Raw genomic sequence first — 17076 nt, forward strand, 5'->3', positions numbered from 1 at the left:
TCTGGTTTTGAAGTCTGGTTTGCCACTGAGAAGTGTGGTGTTTTAATTTAATAGCTGATTTTTCTGGGAAAGGCCACCCAGCAACTGCAACTCCTTCCTCTTCACTGCCCCAAAGGAAAGGGCCTTTCCATGCCAAAGGGCAGGGACAGGCATGGTTGCTGAGTCTCGTATGAGTCATGGTAAGAAAAGAGATTTTTCAAGGCCTCTCCCAGGCATTCTCTGGGACTGTGATTGCAGTCACACAGAGACCCACTGACATCACGGGTGTTTTCCTACAAGTCCAAATCTGTTTCTTCTTAAAAGAGTTTCCAAAACCATGTTTTATGTGAGAAGCACAGCTTACACATCTCCCTAGCAAATCTTATGGTATGAGCTTTGTAACAAACCATGAAAAAGCACAATCACGCTTTTAGTGTCTGTGTGTCAGAAAATACCTTTATATTGTTCTTTGCATTGCTGCCATATGTGATGCTTATTTAATAGGAGATACAAAGCATTATCAAAGATAAGCATAGGATGTCTTGTGCAGATGTCTCATTTTGTTGATTGCTGAGGAGGGTTCTTGGGTAAGGCAGCTCCTGTAGTCACTCTGGAAGAGCAATTACCTTGAGGTGCAGTCATTCAAATGGGGCTGTAGTGCTAGTTTACATAAACAGTTTAGGAGCAACAAGAAAAATTGCTGTGTCTGGAGCAGACTAAATGACCCTTCAGTCCAGAATCATGTCTTTGATAGGAGCCATCTCTAGAAAAAGATGATAAGGAAAGGCTTCATATAGAGAGTGGTGCTTCCCTTGATAAATGTCCTTGCTTTGGAGAAACTGTAGAGCAAGTATTTCCTGAGGTGAAAGCTGTTGTTGCATCTTTTGAATAACAGTCCTCAGCACACTTTTCATCCATGATTTGTGTTACGGTCTTTGCAAGCATTTATACTTTTGACATGCACAGCACCTCATGACAATGTGTTCCACAGGTTTATGACCTATGTGGAGAGGTTTTGTTCCTTTGTTAATTTCATACCTTCAACTTATTTAACAGGAGGGTATAAAGCATAACCTCAGATCAATATTGCAGAGACACAGGACCATAATGGAACCTCCTAAATACAACTGAGTAAAAATAAGGTAGAAATTTAGAATATGATTAAGTGATTCATGCCATTATAAATAATCTGTTCTCTCCTAAATTATTGTCCCTAAGGAAAACAGGATCCAAAAATAAATTGAAGCATGTTAAACACAAATGTACACCAGGTCAAATATCTTTCTTGAGTGACCCCATTGACCTTCCACTTAAGCTAACAGAAAGATCTCTTAACAGGCAGCCCAAGAACTCTAAAATTCCTGTCATTACTGATACTGTCCAGCCTTATTTGTAATTGTGGTAATAGAAAAAGTTAAGTGAGTTCTCTGCAGCTCTATGGATAATTGAGCTCTTTTCATTAGCTTATGCTGATAAATCATGGTAAGTTTGTGGCAGAGTACAAAAGTGTTCCCTGTCGTGTACTCGAGTGTGAACTCTGAGACTGTCTGAACGTGTGCACCAGGACTCTGGGCTGTTAAACCTTGAGACTTTTTTTCTTGTAAGAAGTAAAGAGGATGCAGAAACAGCTCTTTCTGGTGATAAATCATGGTAGCTTGGACATTCTCTGAAAACTGGAGGTTTACTGATTCAAGAGGGTTTGGTTTCTTTTATTTGTAACTTGCTTAGAGAAAGGTATATTTTCAAAAGCCTGTGTTAAGCTTTTAGAACATGGTGTCTTTGTGTATGAGTAAAAAAGACATCTCCTTTCTACTACTGAAGAAATAAGTAAGCTCCCTCTCCAGTCTGCTGCTTAGAATCTTGTTTCCTTTAGAGATTTCTTTCACAAAAATTGTTTGCTTGAGCTGTGAGCCAGAGTTAATAGTTACTGTGTATTGATATTTTGAGCACCTGGTTTTTCAAAGCTATAAAAGGAACTGCATTACAATCAAGCTGCTGCATTTTCCAGGGCTTGACAGAATGACATTTCTCACACCTTAGCCCCAAGCTTTTATACCTGAATGTTCTAACTTTCTGATGTTGACAAAAGCAAGTTGCAAAGCAGAAGCACTAAGTTACACATTCCTTGGTGTCTGCTCACCCAGGATCCTCACACGCAACTCAATGGTCTTTGGCTTTGTATTTCCCAGTAGCTGGGGCAGCACAGTGGAGGATCTTTCCTGTCAGCATTAGTAAAGAATAGAATAGATAGTTAAGTTTGCATATTTATCACAACTGTGGTAATTTTCAAAGTGTAGCATTATTTATTAAAATACATGTTTACATTACCAAATTTTCTTTCATTTCATTAATTACCCCAGGCACTTCAGGAAAAATGGGGTAGAAGTGCAAGTTTTTGAATTTCAGTGAGTTTCATATAAAGGCAAGTTATGGTCGCCTCTCTAAAAGGAGAAGAAAAGGAGGGAGAAAAGCTTTAAGGGAGTTTGCAAATAAAAGCTCTTCTTTCCTTTTCTCTCCATGCTGGATCTTTGTTTAATTCCTAAACATCTTGCTTGTACCATAATGGTTATTATACATTTAAGTGTAAATTGCAACTTATATAAACTTAAAACTAAGGGGTTCTCCTGTTTAACGACAATGTGATTTTCCTGTCATGTGCTAAGTGCATATAACATACTGTCTGTGACATCTGAATATAGAGAGAGATTAGAAGAAAGGTTTCCTTTCTCTTCCTTCTAACAATTAATCTAAACCTTAGTGGTTTTTATACACTGTTTTTATCAGTATTGTTGCTATCACTTTTTGGTTTTCCCTATCTCATTTCAGTTTTTCTAGTAAATTGTTATCTCAACCCATAACCTCTGCCTTTTTTTCCCTTTCTCACCAGATGGAGTGGGGGGGAAGGGAAGCACCTACTTGAGGCATAATTTCCAGCTGGTTTTAAACCACAACAATTTTAAACTGAAATGTTTTCTATTTATTCTTTTAAATAAAATTCTGTAGGAAAATATTGTTGCTGATGTTAACTAAAAAAGAAAAAAAGAATATGACTACCAAAAGTCTAAGCCCCTTGTTTGAACAGGGTAATAAGAAGGTCTGTTTTAATTATCCCCTGATACTATTAGTTATCAATTGTAAAATACATTTCATCTGCAAAGCATCCTGTATTATGAGAGCTGGTGTTTGGAAGCTTGTACTAGTTAAATTCTGATTCTTAATAATGAAACTTTTAATAATGAGGATAACTAACCAGTGGTAGAAATTAGAAATGTGGTATATTCTCAGCCTTTAAATCAACACTGGATAGCGTTTAAAGAGATACATTATGTCTTACACAGAAATTATAAGATTGGTATAGAAATTGGTGCATAATTTGTCTGCTGTAAAATAAATAAGAATAGATAACAATATTTTCCTTTTGTTTTAACACACATAATCTAAAAATAATGTGTTTGTTTAATCTCAATTCTTAATTACAGTACTCAGCATGAGTTGCTGAGATCAGAAAGGCCAAGTCAGATTAGGATTTAATAAAATGCAAGTTAGACCACTGCTTTCAGATTTTACAGGATTCTACTGTATCATTGTTAAGGTCAATGACTGAAAATATTTTGATATGGTAAGGATCTTATTAATTGAAACTTAATGACTAACATCCTTACCTATTAATTTGCAGCTATATATTTAAATTTATTTTAAATTTTTCATGTTTCCATCCCCACAACATATATATAGGAAAGACAGTAATTTTTGGTTCTAGTGAGTATGACTGCTTTAAGGACTTAATAAAATCAATTCAACAGATGTCCCAAATTTAGGATCTCTTTTTGTGATCTATCAGCCAAAGGAAAATGGGAACCAACAGCATAGTGACATAAGAATCTTGAATCCACAATGTGACGTCAAATACATGACACAGAGATGCTGAATAGCTCTTTGCAAAGAATATTTTCTATTTTCGGAGAGAACAAGAGAATTCTTGACTCTTTCCAGACTTGACTCTGGATATCTTTGGTGACTGCGTAACAAGTATCACTGTGAATTTTTTAAGAAGAATTTCCAAATCATTGCATTTATCTGTTATCAAGTCATAAGAGCAGATGGGATATATGAACATAATAGGCCAGGTTTGATTATGATGAAGACTATACATGTGTGAAACTTATTTAAAGTGAATAAGTCCTAGAGGTGTCCACCTTTTGCTCCCTTTTCAGGTGTACTGAACCTGGGTGCAGCTTACCCAATGTCCAGCTCTGGGTAGACATGGAAAACCTGACTTTCAGACTCCTCTTTGTGGCAATGTAGATGCAGCTAGTGTGTCTGAAAGGAATGGGTGCAACAGAGAGATGAGCACAGCCTAACAGAAGCTGGACTGTTGAACAGTAAAGCAAACAGAGCATGATCATTGAAAGTTCCTGAGTGAGCTGGAGAAATTCCTTCAGTTTGAGTAAGTCCTGAAACAAAACTTGTCTTTGGATTTCTCCAGACATAATTATGTTCTGCACACCATTTTCATGACTTTGCACAGGAACAGAGTGATTCCACCCTGCTTCACTGTGGACAAAGAGCAGTTCATTTACTGAATATAAATTTTCATTTTTGCTTGAAAAACATCTTTGACTATTTCACATTTTTTGTTCCAGTTTAAAATATGTGCACAAACTTACTAAGACCCAAGAAATATGAACGAAATTTAAGTGATTTTTCTATTTTCATCAGTTAGACTTGGTCAGTTCATTTACTAGAAAGTTAATATGGATGATTTGAACACTCAATAATCTGAACAGTAAGCTGAAGGAAAGATTATGGATGTAAATGGAAAATTACAAATTTCATTTTTAATAAAAGGATATATTTCCTTATGGCTTAGAAGCTCTGTTGGTGCAAAGGAAGAAGAAAGAAGCTTTATGTGCTTGCAAGCCAAGCAAGTCAAAGTCCCTTATCTGTTCATTTGCTAATCAGCTCCTGCCCCTGTTGATCTACAAAAATCCATACATGAATACAGATTTTTATAAAAAGTGGGACAAAGATGCACTGCAGAGTGAGTTTATGGTCATGACACTTTTGATCTTGACTATTTCTTATGAGAGATTTGTATTTTCCAACATTTGTTAAGAAAGACAAAACAATGTAATACTACATTTATCAAAGATCTATTGTCATTAAAATGGTATTAATAACTCAATGAATTCTTCTGCTTTTAAAATTAGATCATTGAAGAATGTAAGGATGCAAATTTGTCAAATATTTAGCTTAAATATACTTAAAATTGATAATGAATTCTTCTTCCTTTTTCTTAGCACTTCATGATGCTTCTTATTGCCAGCTAAACATGTAGTCCATACTAATAACAGAAATTTGTCGACTTGTTAGTTAAAATTCTCCTGCTACTGTGTCTTTCTCTAGGGACGACACTATTCAACAAAATCTGAAGCTCCCTCATGTTAAGGAGATAATTCTACCCAATCTATCCACTTCAGTTCCCTCCCTCAATAAAAATGACAATATCCTAATGCATAACACTTGAGAATAGAAATTGAAATAATCACTTATAAATTTATCCACAGCTGACAGCTTTATTAATCTCTGTAGCTGTTGTCATTTGATAAAGAACAACATATGATAAAAATTGTGCAAATTGCCTAATTAGGCATTCTGCAGCAGAAGATCTGCTATTATAACAACCAGTAATCAGGTAGAAGACCAAAACAATAACATTTGTCTTGGAAGAGAAAAGCTCTTTGAGAATCTTCCTCATTTATGATGATCTAGCTACAATCAAGGAAAGAATAATGGTTCTTAGTCAATGGCAATATTCTGGCATGTAGCTATTACTGCTAACAGATGAAGAAAAATTCTTGTGTTTGACAGGAAATCCCTCTTGCAAAAATACAGGAGCACATTTGTTACAGCATACACAGAAATATATCCTAGAACCTGAAAGCAGTCTTCATCAGGAGAGCAGGACTTAGAGGAAGGAGATCAAGAAGACTTTCTTCTTTCCCCTGTCTTTTGAAGGAGAAAACTAATTTCAGTAGAGATATCCAGGGGAAAGCCTTTAATGCAATTCCTTTCAAACATTAATAATGCCTGAGTCAGTAATGTGTTTTGTCTAATGGGGATGGTTTTTATGAGGTCATTGTTTGGCATCTTAGTATGACCTAGTTGTCAAATATTAGTAGAAAATGGGGCTTTGGTGCTTTGAGAAACTGTGACTAAAAATGTTTATTTTCTTCAGTTGACAGTAAATGGAACCTAGGCTAAGTAGTTAACACTGCAAACACCTGATGTTATGTGTGATACCTTAGAATATGTTATGCCTCTGTGTTTGCTGCTGGTGTATATATATTATCTCATTGTCAGTGAGTCACAGATACTGTAGTCCTTCAATTAATAATTAAATTCTGTGAAAATGAAATCACTACAAAGTTTTGAAACTTTCATAAATCTGCTTTTTTTATGTTGGCTCTTTTATCTTGCCTTTATTTGTGTAAATGGCATCTACTTTTCTTATTAAACTACCATTATCTCAAACAGTGAGCTTTTAAATCTTATTTTTTCCTGTCCTCTTGAGGCGTGGGAATGAGAAACAGAGAGGTTGAGATTTCTTGCAGACAGCCAAAGTCGACCCATCACTAAATCAAAAGCTGGATGACAGGAGAGCAGTGGATATTTTCTGTCTGGGCTTCAGTCAGGACTTTGAGACCATCTTCCATAAGATCTTCATAGAGAAGCTGTTCATATGTGGGCTGCAGGAGCAGACAGGGAGGTAGATTGAAAACTTGCTTGGCTGACAGAAAATTATATTAATACCCCATACAAGTATTCAACAAGAGACTATTAATATTATTTCTACAATAATAAATTGAGTATTTATTTTATAAAAGTATTTTAACTTTTCCAACTTAGGATTCTAAATACATGTACAGACATGAGTAATACCTTAGAGTTAGAAATGAATACAAGAAAAATAGGTAATCTGCTTATAACGGATTTTAGTAAGAGACGTGAATACAAAAATAATATCAATAATTATATTAATAGCAAAATTCAGGAAAATGTACCTGACACAGGTACTGGGTTCCTCATGACTAACTCAATTCATACATACTTAATGGAAAAGCAGAGAACATAATAAACTGCATTACAAATACATAAGATGATGATTTTCCTTAGGGAGAGGCATCTGAAACCACATTTTTTGGGCGACTTGGAAGTGTCCAAGGCTTTCAAAACATGCCTTTATCACATTCAGAAGTATTTTATACCTTTTGAATTTCTCTGGACATAATTTTGTGGATCTATATTTTTCTAGATTTCTTTGGAACTGGAAAAATCCCATGATATTCTCTCATAATAGTCAAGCTTCAATTTGCTGTTTCTTAAAAGATGAAAAATACTTTGAAGATCTTCTGTGAGCTATTGACTTTTAAGTTCTTCTGTTACCTGTTGACACTTCATTTAGGAAATATGCCAGAGAAGTAACCCCTACCATAACTCTACAAACCTTGTATTTTCTTTCAATCATGTATTTTCATTCAGCTACACAGCTGTGCAAAATCCTTAGCAATTTGAGAAATCCCTTTGTCTTCTCTGTTGCTGCTAGTTTTTTGAGTCCAAAATAATGAAATGTTGTGAGTAGAAAGATTGGGGAGGATTTTTGTTGGTTTTGGGTGTTATTTGTGTGTGAGAACAGCCTGTGGCAACATTAAATACAATACAAAAAATATAAGATGTAAGCATAAACAAAATCTCAAAATAGATTTTTCATAATTTTGTACAGTAAAATGAGTACAAATGACATTAGTAAAGCCTGCAAATATGATCTTTAGTAACAATTACATTACAGTGCAAAACATAAGTATAATTTAGAAAGAAATGAGAGACCAAGATGTCATATAAGATTATCTCATATTTTTCATGATTTTTTCTTCCTTCTTGATAATTCCACCTCTCCAAAGTTCTCTTTTTAAACACTTTGTCTGAGAAAGTGTGTACCAAAGTAGTTCTTATCCAGTATAACACAGCACAAATGAGAAATGTAAAATAAATATTCCCTTAGATAGAGTTTGTTAATTTTTATGTAGTGAAATTGTATTTAGATATGAATTTCCAAAGGCTACTGTTATTGTAGTACATTGGTAATGTTTTGGAGCCAAAATGGGTAATCCTTTTTTTTGTTTGATTGTTTCTAAATCTGTTTCCACATTTGTTTGTGCATTTTTCTCTGATATAACTGTGCACCTCTATTTCAAGCTTAGTTTAGTTAAAATCTGAAATGCATTGGATGATTGATTGGCTTGCTGGACTTAAGTCTACCCTGAAAATTGGCATGACCTGACCTTGTAATGTTCTATCTCTCTGCCCTGTCATAGCAATTTGAATGAGACCCATATTTTAATAGCCATTTATGGTGCTCCCAAATGCCAAAGCTTGTCAGCTTGGCTATGGCCTTTGCAATTATGAGTAGAATTGCTTCCTTGTGCTCAGGAATGGCTTTTATGCTATGCTGTAACCTGATATAGATTTTGCCATATTTCCTTGCTTTTTAGAGCAAGAGTGAGAAAACACATATCACATCAATTATAACTTTATTCTTCTTCTATCCTTACCTCCTCCCACTTACACTTTATGGCTTGATTGTTAGGCTCTTGGTGTCTGGGCTTGTAGCAAAGTTAGGTGTTCCAGATTCTGCTTCTCCCTTTATTGAGCACTAATATGGAGATTCTGTTTCTTCAGTGTCTTTCAGAAAGGTTTGATACCAGAATGAATAGCAAGCTGGGAAGGAAGCCCACCCATTTCCTTTGCTTTTGGAGGTACTGAGAGAAGACACTGAATGTAAATTTTAATTCTGGTTCCTTCCTATCAAGAAATTCTACCAAGAACTTCAGTTACAAGAAGGCTGAAAAGAATAATACTGCCACTAAGAAGTACTTGTACTACTAATATATCCTCTTTCCAGTGTCTTTTTTCCAGATATATCTATTTTGCTGGCCTCTGAGAAGAGGCTGAGGCTGCCCCCTTGCTGGACACATCCAATTCCACCTGGCTTCAATGAACCCAATGCAAGGCACAGCTGACCTTATCAGCAATGATAGCGGTGCCTCTGGGAAAATGTATTTAAGCAGAGGCAGAAAACACCACATGGGCAGAGGAAACAACAACAGAGGGAGCACAAAAGTCAAAGGAGGAGTCAGTACTCCATGGGAGGTTAGGTTTTCCTTGTGGCCTGTGAGTGACCTGCACCACAGCACATTTATCCTTACACTTAGTCTAGCTTTCTTTTCAATGAGAAAATACCAACGTGAGCCAACCTGGAGTATTTTACTATACACATGTGTTTAATGAACATGATTGAAAAGCATGAGAAAGAACAGGAATTTTGTGGGATCTGAAAGTAAAAAATTATAAAAAGTGAGTAGTGAAAAGCCTGGAAATTCGCAGTGTTCAAAGCAGCAAAAATAATGGAGTGAAATGCTAGCTCTTGTTGTCATGCAATCATTATCAGCTCTCTGTGGGTGTTGTGTGAAGCTCCAGGAAGCTGGATCCCATTCTGAAAATTCCAGACATGCTGAGGCAGTGTGCATGCAACAGGTCCAGTTTGTACTGGGTGAATTAGTTAATCAGCAGGAGATGCCTTGCACACAGAGTCAACTAAGAAACTCAACTATCAGGTTTCCTGAAGAAGACTTTCTTTGAAATGTTCCCACTATTGTGTTAGAATTATTGTGTCTTTGTGTTACCGACCTTCTAGGTGTCCACATAATGTGTCCTCTGACTTGTGTTTGAGCTTAATCTTGGAAATAAGGCTGATTACGTGTATTTGTATCAGTTCTGAGCTAGGATGAGTATAGCTTCTGCTGAAATAATGCATACCTTTCAGCATTTGCTATTTCCCCACTCTGCCATGGTACTTACTGCACTGTTTATTTCTCTCCAGGTCACATTAGAATGAAATGTGCTGTCGTCAGAAGCCATGAAGTGCATCATAAAATGCCACATGTTGGCCCTACCGGTAATAGATGCAACTCCAGGACTTCAGCAAGGTGTCCTTGCTCAGAACAGAGTTGGTGCCTTGAAATACTAAGAAAAATCATCTCATAAAAAATTATATCAAAAAGGAAAACAGTAACTCATAACTAAAATTCCAAATTCAAATTCAAATAAAAGGGTTCAGTAAGTCTCTTTGTAATATCTCTGGACCCAATTTCTTGAAAAATTCAAGAAATATAGCTATAGGTAACCAAACAGATACTAGATTTTGGTTTCTACAGTAAAACTATTTTCAGCTCAGGGATATATATGAAAGCAAATATGTGAAAGTAAAGACTTCAAACCAAAACAGACAGAAGGTGTGAGCTATTGAAAGTATAAGGCTATTACTTAATTTCAGGCTAAGATTACAGTCGTGGTTGTATGAATTACAATAAGCTACTGGTAGTAAAAAAAATTAAATAATGTAATTTAATTAAAATAGTTGCTTATCTCATGGAATTATATTAGCTAAAAACCTGGAAGTTTTTTTTAAGAACTTATCATTGCTTCCAAAATATTTAAGAATAAACAGAAGCTGCAAAGCTTTTGCTGCAGGATCCTGTGGGTGATGATGACAGAAGCCCTCTTTTCAAGGGTTGTGACTTTCATGAGTGCCAAACCGAATTTATTTCAGTTAACATAAAATTAAATTAAAGTAGATAATAAACCATGTGTAGAAGAGGATCTTGATGATAGACTGTGATTGCTGACTTACAAACCAATGCTCCAAAGTTTATTGTAGCTGTAATTCTCCAGGAAGAATGGCCAACTAACTGTTTAGGCTATTAACCTGCATGTGTGGAGCGCAAATGCTCCAGCAGAAGTCCTCTGCGAACACTTCAGGAGTGTACATAGGTTTACAAATTGTAAGGAAGAGATTATTTTTGAGAATGTTGGCATGGGCCATCTTGCCTTCTTGGCAAGAGTCACGGAGTAGGAAAGGAGCTGAAATGTGGTAGTCACAACTCATTTAATCACAGGACCACTTTCTGATGTAACATAATCCAATAAAATGTGGTATGACTCCACTGCTGTCTATTAAGGAGTTGGTGGGAAGGTTCCACAAGAACATGGGGAAATACTTGTATTAATAAACTGAATTAGATATGATAATGAGAATGTCTCCTCTGCATCTAACAGTATGATTTGTTGATCCAGATCCAAGGACAAACTTTATAGAAACATACACAAAAGGATTTCTACATAGAAATCTGCAGTATTTTATGGAGCAGGATTCTGTCAGAGATCACATTTTATACTCCTACTGTATAAAAATGGGCACTTTGGACAAGTTAATGAATGAATGATTAAAGACACTACTAAAGTAGCAAAGCACAGTCATATTTTAACAGTACTTTTCTTGACCTCTTAGATGTAGAAAAAAGTTTTATTTAATAGAAAAAGTGAGTTTATTACCAGAAATGTTAATATTTTAGAGGGATGTCATCAATCTTGCTTTATAATCAACCATCAAATATTTGTCTTGACACTTCTATAAATTGTCCTGTTAATGCAAAAGTTTACGTTAGAAAAATACAATTAGAACACAGTTTTTAAAAGCATGAAATTTAAGTCCATAATAAAAGTAATAAAACTGTTAAGACTGTATTGAAGCTTTTTATTTACAACTCATTGTTTAATTTGTTAAATTATAGGAGAAATATATGGACTAAGATTACAAATATCAAATTTTATTAAAGTAAGAGGTTCGTATTATGCAACCCAAACCTAGTAAGCTACAAAATTATACATTTTAGGTGTCCTAGTTTCTGTGGATTTATGTAATATTTGCCTGGATTTTCTTATATTTTTGTTAGTGTAGAGTGTTGTTTAAGTTGAAGTCATCTTCTCTCTTAAAGGAAAACAACTATATATCTTAAAAAGTAGAAAAGTAATATTCGTACAAAAGCTTCCTCAGTCTGCTGTTGAGTTGGCACTGGAAAATGTGCAATAAATTTCTGTTGGCCATCTTCACCTTCTCTCTCCTTGCCACCTTCCTCATCAGCCCCTTCTTCATGGGTACCATTGATGTTTTCTTCCTCCACCTCCTCACCTCTTGCAAGGGGTTCCTTTCAAAAATCTCTCTAACTCCTGGCAAGTCCTTTGCAGCCTCAAAGTATTTGCAGCCTCTGTCTCCTGGAACTTCTTTCCCTTCATGATCTAACATTTTCAGGCCAATCCTAGCAAAATCAGGACCTCCCAGCTCCTTTATTCTGTATTCCCAGTGTCCTTTCTCCCTCAGAAGCTTGTTAATTTCATCATTCAGGTCCCAAATTCTGAATTCAAGCGATGCAGCATTTTGGATGTGCCACTTTCTTAGAAATCTCCCCAGTGATCTGTCTCCTCCATTTCTCAGCTTTGGGCAGTTCATGGCACTCTGATGCAAGCAAGGGCTCCTTGGCTTTTCCTTCTTCAAGCCCTGCCGAATGCGCCGTGCATGCAGCAGCTCCACATCCCAAAACTGAACCCGGCTCTGCTCCAGAAGTGTGCCAGTGAAACCCCCGTGGCACAGAGCAAGGAGGCAAAGGCACTTTCAGGATTGTAGCATTGCACCACACCTTTATAACTGGATGATCCTGCACAGAGTCAAAGCCACCCATTTCTTTGGTGGGGCTTTTCTTCTATTTCTCAGGCTTTTCAGTTTCTCTGGCTTTTTGTTTCACACAGCTCTTTGGCTGTATTTCCCTCACAGCTCTGGCTGTATTTTTGCCGCTTTTCGCTGCTGGGTTGGGCTCACATCTGGTCTTTCCCAGCTTTTAGCTATAGGGACAGGGTCTGCATGCACTGTCCTTGGTCTCCCTCCACTCTGCCTGCAGGAACTGGCTGCTGTCCTCACACTGAGTCACCACAGGTGACAGGAGGGGTGGATCAGAGACAGAGATGACACACACCCCAGAATTCCCATGCAACAGCAGTGTATTTTATTCTTCCTACCTCTTTAAACAGGAGAATTTGAATCTCCTGGTCCAGACAGCTCATTGGTCTGGCTTAAACACAGCTCCTGTGCCAGTGACATGCCTGCAGCTTAGGGTGGAATGTGACTGGGTGAAGTCCCTGTAGGCATTAAAATCCATCCCATCATAGCTCAACCCAGGGGCTGGTTTATGGAACCAGGCTGGGTTTCTTGTTTATAATCAAATTAATTGCCTGGTACAAGCTAGCTCGTACCGCAATATGCACCTTTATCCACCTTCCAGGCTGTATGTTTTCTGTCCCACACCACAGGACAAGTGTACCAATGGAAAAGCAGTGGTTGTTAATTTTCTAAAGAGTAAAAACACTGCTCATCATCACTCAGTTTCTTCAATACATATGGTGTTAACCAGAACTCGATGATCCTCCCTACAGGAGGTGCTCTCACCACAATACCTTTGCTCCAAACCTGGCCTGACTAAAGGATATGATTACTTTCTGTGGTTGAGATGGGCATATACAAGAAATGGGAAAATTATTTTAATACCTTAAAGTAATTTTAAAAAGCCTGCCAGTTTGGAGTCTAAGCCACATTTCCTAATGTCAAATGAAACCCTGCTATAGACATTCACACACACACACACACACACACACACACACAAATCCCCTTTGATTGCAGTCAACTTTGAATGTGACCTTAACCCCACAGAGATGAGTATTTCAGTGTATAAACTTCAGCAAGTTGAAAAAAGTTAAAATATTTCCCCAGAAACATTTTCTATGAACTGTAGTAATCAAAAGGTTTCCTCTGACTTGCTATGTAATGAATTTCCTATCTCAAAATAAAAGTAAAATTTAGCTCAATCATGCACTATATTAAACATGAACAATTTATTTTTTCCCTTGTGGTCTTAAAGCAGGACCAGTATCCTAAGATTGCTTTTATACAGTATTATGACTTTACCTTCCTTTAAAATAAATAGAATGCTAATATCTTAGCTACATAATATAAATGTAGGATTTTCTCTTTTTTTTGGTCCACAAATGTGTTTTATTAAATGCTATTGTTCAGGCTATACATATATATATTCCTGGCTAGCACTCATTGTCATAGCATACTTATAATTATATTTTTAATTTAACTATATTTTATAATTTTAGACAGACAGATTCAATACTGAATAAGTTTTATTTTATCTTCCTTTCCCCTTTCCTCCCCTGCTTTTATGCTAGTGAGTTTTCACTTTCAGGATTTATGCTTCTAAAATGGTATACAGCTTCAAATCCTGGAAAAGTCAATGCCAGTCTGCAAGTCATTTTAACTTCTCTCTGAATTAGAGCATGTGTTGGTGCCACAGTGAAGGCTGAACCCAAAAACAAACAGCAATGGTAGCATGTGCTTGATGAAATTTACTTTAGTCTCCTTGCTATTCTCTAGGAGGGCCACTTACCCACAGAATGTGAACCTTTCAGTATGGAAGGAAAATACAAGGTTTGCTTTTCCACCATATCGTGGTGGAATACATAATGTTACAGTCCTGGCTTCCAGAAATTGTAGTCTCTTCAAAAGAAGCAAGTGGTTCATATCGTGGCTGCTTTCAGGGATCTATAGTTTCCTTTGCTGATTGAGAAATGGCTCTAAAAATTTGCCAGTGCTACAGGCTGTAAAGCCCCATCCAGAGAGCTGTTAAGTGTCTTCCTTTGCTGCTGAATCCATTATCGTGGAGGCACATTTAACATGTCCTTGGCTGTGCTTGCAGCCACGAATCACTTGGGAAAAGTCTTTCTGAGTGGTCAACAACTCTCCTTAATTTTCCAGAACTGCTTGGACACCCTGCTAATCTTATTTAACACACATTGAAAAGTTACTGACTTTTGTGACTTGCTCAAGATTTCTCATTTGTATGTTATCCAACCTGTGTTCATTTATCTTGTTAAACATTACATTTCAGTAAGCAAACTTCTCAGTTCTAGTGTCTTTATTATTTCCAATGCATATCTCTATTTTATTCTTCCTTTCCTAGTATCTTGTGTTGTAATTTTTTGTTGTCTGTCTCATATCAAAATATATTCCTGTTTTTTTTCAATTCATTGTATCATGTCTTTATTCATTAAAAAATGAAGTTTTGTATTCTTTATCCAGGTTCTATTTCCCCAGCCTTTTACCTACTCTCTTCATTTTTTTTCTTATTTCTTCTGCTCTTTATATTTATCACATCCTTGTTGCTGCTGACATACCCACAGACTATCTCACATTTGCTCATCTAGGCATGTTCTCATGAAGCTTATCTCTTTCTGCCACTCTCAGTGTAAAGACTCTTACCTTCCTGCCAGTGCCTTCTCTTTTTTTGCACACATTTTGAAATTCAGTTCAGTAGCTCCTTACATACAAAGATAAGCTACAAAAATGTTGCTAAAAGTATATAAAAGAGAAAGCAAAAATCCACAAATCCAAGAGAAATCACTTTTTGACAGGTTTTGTAGCATCATAGGGTTCTATCCTGTGCATTTTTGCCATTAGCATTCTTTTCTGAACAGTAAAAAGGAACAGTGTCAGATGGAAACATTACAGAAACTTCAACACTTAAAAAAAAAGGACTAATTAGAAGAAAATGAGAAGTGTGAACTATTTTTATTATCCAGTTTTATGCACAAGTGAATTGACTAGATAATGGAAATATGGTCAATCTCATGCAAGTGGAACACAACAAAGTGAGAGGCGTTGAGTTACTTGAGGGAGTGACCAGCAAAGGTAAAGAGGACAGATGGAACAAAAGAGTAGGGAAAAAATCAGCTGAAGTGGGAACAGGAATAGTAGAATGCCTCGTATATGATAACAAAAAGGAGTTGGATATTAGACCTGTTATACTAACAATTATTTGTGTAAGTTATCTTTTGAATATAGCATTGTATTAAACAATAAAATATGTAGCTGCAGTTTGATGCAGCTATCAAAAACCACTAAAGTGGTCTTTGGGGTATTTCAAATATTCCAAGGAATACTTTTCCAAGTATTTTAATTATATGTAAAGAATAATTTACAGAAGGGATATAGATATCTTACCAAACTACTGCACACAAATCTGATCAGCCAAGTTGAAGAAACAATAATTAAAGTATAGAAGCAACAGATTGACTGATGCAGCTGAAAGCATCTCTCTTGTTAGAACATACTAAAAGGGCTTGTTCTGCTAAATCTTCAGTGAAGGCTGAAATAAAACATGATCACTCTTTTCCCATAAGAATTTTAAGGCCCATATATCTGGGCAGTGTGAGGACAGAAATAAAAGGGTCACGCTTGTATGAAAACAAATGGCACATACTGATCAACAATAAATACATGGTAGAAGTATTACTGTATTTTAATTACTGCTGTAAAAAGAAGTAGAAAGGCTTAGAAGCAATTGATTTTAAGATGAAATTTGCTATATTTCAGCACAGGTTTTTGTGACATGATAGGGAGTAGTATTTGCTGAGCTGTGATGTCCTGTCCAATTCAATATCCTCAAGGGTTATGCAAGCTAATGCAATACTGATTCTTCACCCTAAACTTGTAGATTTATTTTTCTTACTGCAGATCAGAGCCATGCCAGATTAGCTCCAACTGCTCATCCAGTTTGTATTGCAGCACCAGTTTATTGAGGCAAAAACTGAAGTGTGAACTTTTAACATGGTCTGTTGTTCAAATGCATTATACCTTAAACATAATGGTCACTGTCTTATAGGAGCAAAGTAGGATATTTATACTGGCCTGTATAGGAAGCATATTTTGACATTTGCTTAAAACTTGCCTTCTGTAGAAAACTGTAATGGCGGAAAAGTAACATGAAAACAATTTAGTCTCAGAGTCTTTGGAGTTTTGGTTGATCTTTTTCTGTCTCTACAGAGACATCAAATCCAATCATCATCAGGAAATGCAGTGATGGAAGCATTACATACCTCAAAAATCCATTGATTACTTAACTTTTCTTATAGTTGCAGCCATATAAACAAAATGCTAATGAAATTCAATATTAATCTATATTGAAATATTTGAGGATAAACAGTTGTATATTCTTAAACATTTAGATACACTTAATTCTTCTTAATAAATTCCTACATTCTGAGAACTTTGGTAAATCATTGAAGATCCCCAAAACTGCAAATGAA

General features: G+C 36.1%; 1 protein-coding gene across 1 annotated transcript; it reads right to left on the reverse strand.

Moving 5' to 3' along the window:
• Positions 1-11867: 11867 nt before the first annotated feature.
• On the reverse strand, positions 11868-12614 carry LOC134418034 (pre-mRNA-splicing factor ISY1 homolog). Its single transcript, XM_063155884.1, is given in 3 exon segments — positions 11868-12076; positions 12079-12320; positions 12322-12614. Coding segments are annotated over 3 exon segments (744 nt in total).
• Between the last annotated feature and the right edge of the window lie 4462 nt (positions 12615-17076).

The sequence above is a fragment of the Melospiza melodia genome, chromosome 4 (genome assembly GCF_035770615.1).
Source record: "Melospiza melodia melodia isolate bMelMel2 chromosome 4, bMelMel2.pri, whole genome shotgun sequence".
Taxonomy (NCBI): Eukaryota; Metazoa; Chordata; class Aves; order Passeriformes; family Passerellidae; genus Melospiza; species Melospiza melodia.